The sequence below is a fragment of the Mastomys coucha genome, unplaced genomic scaffold (genome assembly GCF_008632895.1).
Source record: "Mastomys coucha isolate ucsf_1 unplaced genomic scaffold, UCSF_Mcou_1 pScaffold4, whole genome shotgun sequence".
Classification (NCBI taxonomy): domain Eukaryota; kingdom Metazoa; phylum Chordata; class Mammalia; order Rodentia; family Muridae; genus Mastomys; species Mastomys coucha.
This window is the reverse complement of record NW_022196910.1, coordinates 17,470,792-17,478,257: the sequence shown is the minus strand read 5'-3', so window position 1 is coordinate 17,478,257 and position 7,466 is coordinate 17,470,792. Positions and strand designations below refer to the sequence as shown.

The window sequence follows — 7,466 nt, the reverse complement described above, 5'->3', positions numbered from 1 at the left end:
ACCTACCTACCTAATCTACCTACCTACCTACCTACCTAATCTACCTAATCTACCTACCTACCTACCTACCTAATCTATCTACCTACCTACCTACCTAATCTACCTAATCTACCTAATCTACCTACCTACCTACCTAATCTATCTACCTACCTACCTACCTAATCTACCTACCTACCTAATCTACCTAATCTACCTACCTACCTACCTACCTACCTACCTAATCTACCTACCTACCTACCTAATCTACCTACCTACCTACCTACCTAATCTACCTTACCTACCTATGTACCACACATGCCATAAGAAAAATGAGAAGGAAGAAGAGGAGGAAGAAGAAGGGAAGGGGAAGAGGAAATGGAAGAAGAAGAAAAAAGAAAAAAAAACTTGACTATCATGGCCTGAGATCTGGAAAGAATATTAAACTCTCCAAGAAAACTCTTAACTGTGACCTACCCTCAAGCCTTTGGAGTTTTAAATTCATACTACATACCCGACCTAAGAATTTCAAGCCAAGGAACTAAAATAAACATTGATTCTGAGTGTGCTAGTTATCCATTCATTGTCTCTCAGTTTGACCCACCTTTCCTTATCCTGCTTTGGATATAGAAACAGGAGCCTGTAAACACTTCTACGTTGCCTTTCAGGTTAATATAAGCCTTTGTCAAGAGAGAACTGTGCAGGGAAAGAATCTCCGGCTGCTGAGAAAAAAGTTAAGTGGTTTTTACAAACCTGACTTTACTTATCTAATATAATAAAACACAACAGATTTATTTTTGAAAGCCTAACAGAAAATTAATATGTAGAATTTTCATTTAATATGTATTCTTTTCTTACAATGATACAACTTCAAACCAAGGTTAATTTCAGCCACTGAAATATACTACATTTATATTTGAATGGATTTGTGTTCACTTCTACTTTAAGCCAATGGATATATCTGCATATTAATCTACACAGATAGCTCTTAAAGTTGTTTAGAAAAGAATGATTCCATTTGATTTATCCTAAGATTGGTTGTTCAGATATTCCATTTCACATTCCAAGTATCTTCCCTTTTTTTTTTTCTGAATCATAAAAGGCTTATGGCATTTTGGATACACTAGGAATGAAAACCACTGGGAGAAACCAGGCTTGCCAGTTTATATATATAATATCTTCGTTTCATTTTAACTTGCTCCATAATAGAACTGTGAAATACAAAACCTACCTCCACTCATATTTTAACAGGTATGACTTTGTGATGGTTAACTCTGTGCCAAGGTGACTGGACCATGAGTTGACTAAATTTTTGGTCAAATGTTATTCTGTGAAGATGTTTTATTTTGGTTTTGAGATAGGGTCTCATTATGTAACCCAGGTTGGCCTTTGACTCATGATTCTTCTGCCTCAGCTTCACAGATTTGGGAATTACTGGCACAAATTTACTTAGATGTGGTGAAGGTTAACATAAATGCTGAGAGACAAAACAGACTGGCCTCCCTGCTATAGGTAGAAACCTATCCAATTTGTGGATGGTCAAAGAGAGCAAAAGGACATATCTTCCTCAAGTAGTGAAGAACTCCCCCGTGAATGGCTCCCCTTAAACTGGGACATCAGTTTTTCCTGCCTTTACAGTAGAACTAAAATGTCAGCTCTTCCTCATCTCCGATCAGGACCCCTGATCTCTGTCTCTTGACCTTCAAACTAGGCCTGTCATCAACTCTCCAGAGTCTGAAGCTTCCAGATGATGGAAACTGATAGTTCTGCAAGTGCTTATCAAATTCCTTATTTCAATAAAAAAAAATCTACATACACACACACACACACACATACATATACACACACACACACACACACAGGAAAGCAGGTTGAGGATCAACTAAGAGAGGTGGAGTATAAGAGATCACACACACACACACACTTCTCTGTTTCTCTTCAAAGCCCTAACCTGTGCTGAAAAAAAAAACTACTGATGCCTGACAAACATTTGCTTCTAAGCACATTCTAGAACTTTCCCTTTGTTCTCTCATTTCAAACATCAAGAGCATGTGGTTATTACCCTCTTCTCCTTAACCCCTTCCTCCATCCCACTGCCTTCTGGAAACATCCCTAGCCCTTCTCTGTAAATATGTGGCCAGAATATGGATTGTTATCTTCTTGAAACCCCAGGTCTCCAGTCCAAAACACAGATTCTTGGCTAAGAAGGAGAGAATCTGATTGGTTAGGCTTGCCCAATTAGAAGCCACAAATGGACAGAAGCCCACCCTGTCTGCTGCTCTCCGCTCGTTGCTGACAAGTACCGAAAAAGTTCTGCGGCCAAGGTAGCAGAATCACTGGTTTGCTAGCTCACACTGAACAAGATCATCATGCCTCGGGGTCAGAAGAATAAGCACCATGCAAAAGAAGAATGCCACCAGACTGGAGGTGAGACCCAGGATCTCCAGGATGCCCAGGCACCTGCAGCAGAGGAGAAAAGCTGTTCTCTTCCATCTTCTCCTCATTTGGGGGTTGCTACCTGTACAAGGTCTGCCTCTAATTTACAAAGCACTTCCAAGGTGCGTCAGAGAGGCCTTTCTACCACTGAGCCTCTGAGTGTTTCTCTCAGAAGGTCACGTAAAGGAGCTAAGTCCAAAATTAAGAGAAAACAAAGTTCTTCCCAGGCCTTACCCTCTACTGTGAAGCGCCCTAAAAAGTCTCTCATTGGTGCAGTCCGCCAGGTGATGAGCTACATGATGCACATGCATAAAATGAAAAGGCCCATTCTGAAAGCAGATATGTTGAAGGTGATCACCGAGATCCATAGAGAACAATTCTCTGAGATCCTCAAAAGAGCTTCGTTTAAGTTAGAGGTGATATTTGGTATAGACTTAAAGGAAGTGGATTCTGTGAAGCATTCTTACACCCTTGTTAGCAAGATGAATCTCCCTAACAATGGCATTGTGACTAGAGGCAGGGGATTTCCCAAGACTGGCCTGCTAATGAATCTCCTAGGGGTGATCTTCTTGAAAGGAAACCGTGCCACTGAGGAAACGATCTGGGAATTCCTGAATAAGATGAAAATATACAATGGAAAGAAACATTTCATTTTTGGGGAACCCAGGAAGCTTATCACTCAAGATTTAGTGAAGCTTAAATACCTGGAGTATCAGCAAGTACCTAACAGCAATCCTGAAAGCTATGAATTTCTGTGGGGTCCCAGGTCTCATGCTGAGACAAGCAAGATGAAAGTCCTGGAGTTCTTGGCTAAGATCAACCATATACCTCTGAGTGCCTTCATGTCCCGGTATGATGAGGCTTTGAAAGATGAGGAAGAAAGAGCTGGGGTTGCAGCTATAGTCAGTGACACAACAACTGATACCAGTTGAATGTCCCACAGCCATGTCAAACAGGTCCTCTCACATCTAGTGAAGTGACGAGTTTTTTATTTGACTTGGTATTTCAAGAGACCAGTGATACAAAGGGCTGATTAGCTTAGTATACTATGTTGTTCATACAAATTCATCAGTATGCAGAGTAAGTTTCATTATAAAAAATTTAAATAATTCATCATTAAATATGTGAGATGGAGAAATAGAAAAAAAAAAAAGAAGCCACAAATGTAAGTAGGGTTTGTGAATTTGGGTTTGTTTGTTCTTTTAGCCTGAAAACTGAGTAAACTGAAGCTCCTATCTTTGAACATACATGTTCAACAATCAGGCCTAATCAGTAGAACAGACTCAGCAAAACAGAGTTGGAGACTAAAAAAATGTCCTCCTGAAACTCAATTTTCTCACACCAGTCACTGCTAAAGCTCCACCCTGATTCATTACATTTGTTAGTAAATTCCCTTTTAATTTAAACAGGTCTGAGTTGTGACTGGCTAGTCCCAACCAGAGGAAAAATAGTAAATTCCTACTGTTCATCATATGAATTCATATAATTAAAATCAAAATAATGAAACTCACCACAAATATCACATATGACCTATTTTCCATAAACTAGTATTGTCCAAAAATTAAATGTATATTCAGTATTTACCCTAAAAATATCATTACCACTGAAGCTACTTAAGATACAAAGATTATCCAAAAGTATTGTTTCCTTACTTGTAATAGAGGAGTTATAGAATTAGTAAGCAGGATTTTTGAAAAATCATAATGAGCTCCATGTTCTCTGAGAAATGCTGAGTCCCATCAAAATCATAAAAACATAATATTCTAAGTAACACTACTGTATAATCACTCAGTCTTTAAGTAAAAATCATATATATTTATAGAATGGTTTGATCAATCAATATCTTTTCCACAACTCTTTTTAGGGGGCTGGAGTATTCTGGTTGACATTGGACTCACTATGTAACCGAGGACCCTGACTTTGAGCTCAAGACCCTTCTAGATCTTCCTCATGACCACTGAGATGGTGTGCTACAATGCCCTGACAGTAGATTTGAACTTGTGCATGTGTGTGATCAAATGCGGTAACTTGCACATACTAGGCAAATACTCTACCAAAACTTCTCTTTATTTTTAAGTACAGTGTTTTTCCTATTCCATTAACTAAAGGCTGAAATTACCTTCTTACACATCACAAAAGAACTATCATAGAAAAAATATTTAATTATAAACTACTAATGTAAACAAAAATTATTTTTAAAATTGGCCTTCAATTTTCTCTTCATCAAGGTCAGTGTTACCTGAAGAAATAAGAAAGATGGTGGTTTGGGTAATTAAAATTTACAACTAAAACCATAATCATCAGTACTCACATTCAATGAAATTCAAAGCCTCCAACAATCTATTATTTTAAAAGTCCTGGTTTTAATGCTTAATTTCCCCAACCTCACTCTTGTTACAATTTTCCTGAATATGTTCTATGCATGAACAAAAATAAAAGACAAAACAAGAAAGTAGCACACCTATATGCTATCAAGGACCAGGCTCAGCTTGGAAGGGGTTCCTAAGGAAGGGGTGTCTGGAAACTACAAAAGAACAACTGGAAGTCAATCCTGAGTACAAACTGACAGCCTTTTGTTCTGCTGGAGACAACTCTCCAGAGATCTCTGAACAGCTCATCAAAATAGCTCAGCTCTCTCAGACCAAAGCCCAGTCTTCTATGTATATACCAATTCAATAGTCCACCCAGGATCCCTTTTGCTTACCCCATTAACCAGCATTTTATGACCTTAGCACCTTAAGTCTTAGAAAAGACAGCAAATACACTTTGTTTTAACATAGCTTGAATACAGAGATCTGCCTGCCTTTGTAAGCACAGACAATAAGCTAGCTGGGTGGAATCTTGCCCTGCAATCACCATTCCTCAAATCTCTTCATCTCCTTAATGTGTTTCAGACAAGCTGGCTCATAGTGCAGCTGCCTCTGTTCACAGGCCTCTGGTCTGTGAAGCTCCTCATATAATTAATATTCCATTCTTATATTTTGCATAGTTGAGAAATCCTGTCTATATATTTTTGAACTCATGTTTTTAGAGTTATTTCCCACAGCCTTAAGGGCAATCCTAAAGGTCACAGCGTTTACCATTTTGCTAAGGACATAAACACACTCTTGCCTCCTGGACTTATGCAGCTTCTAATTATCATGGAGTCATTAATCTTGGCAGGGAGAACATTCTTAGATAACCTTGGCAGGGGCAGGGGAAAGTATTTCCCAAACCATAAAGTAAATTATGTACATTATTATACAAAGAAGCTTTATGCCTAGCAACCATCAACACTCAGAGAGGCTGGGGGAACTGTACCATGTTGCCCCTTCTACAGTAGCCATGCAGGACTCGACATATGCTTCAAAACAAGCCTAGTTAAAAAGAAAAAAATTAGACATGGAAGTTTCTGCCCTTTCAGGAGCCTATGTTTAGGTAACTCTTACTTTTGACTCATTCTAATTTCACTAATAAAAAATAAAAAGAATCATCCTAAAGTGGGTAAGGAAAAGCAAACTGGTAATCAACAGACTTATAATGGGATGATTAAATGAGGTAGCAAAAAGTACATAAAGTAACAAAACTTGTAATAACAATCTCAGGTTCTGACATCGTGCTTACATCTAAATGAAAAAGGTTAGGTTCTTAATTATTTCTTTTACAAAGCTTAACGTAATGTTAGGGCTTCAGTAATTTCTAATAGCACCATGAGAAAATATATATATTTATATATGCATATATATATACAAGTTCAATTCAAAAACCAATTGTCTCAAATTCTTATATAAGTAGAAAAAAAAAATCCCTTATCCTACTATCATGTTCCCAATCCTATCCCCATTAAGACAAGCTACACAATAACTAGTAAGCCACAAGAATGGCAGAGGGACTACTATAAAACATAAAAATGATACACCTAATATATCATATGACATTTAGAAATATTTGTCCATAACCATCCAATAACCGCATGTTATAATCAGAAGTCATTGACATTTTGTGTTATAGAACATCTACCCAAAAAGTAAAATATTCAGGGATTTTTTTTTTAAGATTTATTTATTATTATATTTAAGTACACTGTAGCTGTCTTCAGACACTCCAGGAGAGGGCATCTGATCTCATTACCGGTGGTTGTGAGCCACCATGTGGTTGACTGGGATTTGAACTCAGGACCTTCGGAAGAGCAGTCGGTGCTCTTAACCGCTGAGCTATCTCACCAGCCCTATTCAGGGATTTTTAAGAGCCTGTTAAGGAAAGCATTTTAATCAAAGTGCCTGCCAAAATGAAATTAGGATTAATACAAGTAACAATTAGTAAAAGTCAACAGATAGGCTAACATGGAAGGGAGAATGCTCAGATGGTCTCAACTTTAAACTAAGAATTACAGAATACCAATCAGTTGTCCAACACCAAGTGGTCAGCCCTAAAACCCTGCATACAAGTAACATTATACAGACTGAGAAAGTGGTATTTATTTATTTATTCAGAAAAACACACACAAAGAAAGAAATACACAGACATCACCACCACCACTTCCACCACCACCAACAGCAACAACAAAGAAAAGAGATCATGAATTTGAAGTGGGGGTTACATGTGAGGGTTTGGAGGGAGGAAAGGAAGTTACAAACTATATTATCATCTCAAAAACTAAAGTAAGTCTTTTTGAAAAGGTTTACAAAAAGCTGAAATTGAGTCTTAAATACTTTAGTACATCAGGAGATTAACACAATAAGGAAAAAACATGGATGTGACAGGATTTTTCCCTGTCCAATTACATTAAAATACTAGTGCAGCAGGAGACCGGTGATTGGACACAGAAAAGGGAGGCAGAGTGAAGAGTTGCAGGGACAGAGAGCAACTCAGAAGAGTAGAAGGTGGTCTCCCATCCAAGTACTAACCAGGCCCAACCCTGCTTAGCTTCTGAGATCAGACAAGATCAGGCACGTTAAGGGTAGTATGGCCATAGAACATATATGGTATGCACTCTCTGATAAGTGGTTTAGCCCAGAAGTTTGGAATACAGGAAGAACAACCCACAAACCACAAGAAACTCAAGAAGAAGGAAG

The 7,466-nt window shown here is 38.1% G+C and overlaps 2 protein-coding genes across 8 annotated transcripts in view; one reads left to right on the top strand and one right to left on the bottom strand.

Moving 5' to 3' along the window:
- Positions 1-7,466, bottom strand: part of Anks1b (ankyrin repeat and sterile alpha motif domain containing 1B) — a 1,082,674-nt gene that overhangs the window by 1,022,973 nt on the left and 52,235 nt on the right. The gene's annotated exons all lie outside the window — the stretch shown is intronic.
- LOC116075783 (melanoma-associated antigen B3-like) lies at positions 2,028-3,919 on the top strand. The gene has a single exon (XM_031349160.1). It carries the CDS (start codon positions 2,346-2,348, stop codon positions 3,342-3,344), a length of 999 nt encoding a protein of 332 aa, XP_031205020.1. The 5' UTR covers positions 2,028-2,345; the 3' UTR covers positions 3,345-3,919.

Excerpts from the sequence above, each read along its gene's own strand:
- LOC116075783 (XM_031349160.1), top strand. The coding sequence starts at position 2,346 with ATGCCTCGGGGTCAGAAGAATAAGCACCATGCAAAAGAAGAATGCCAC.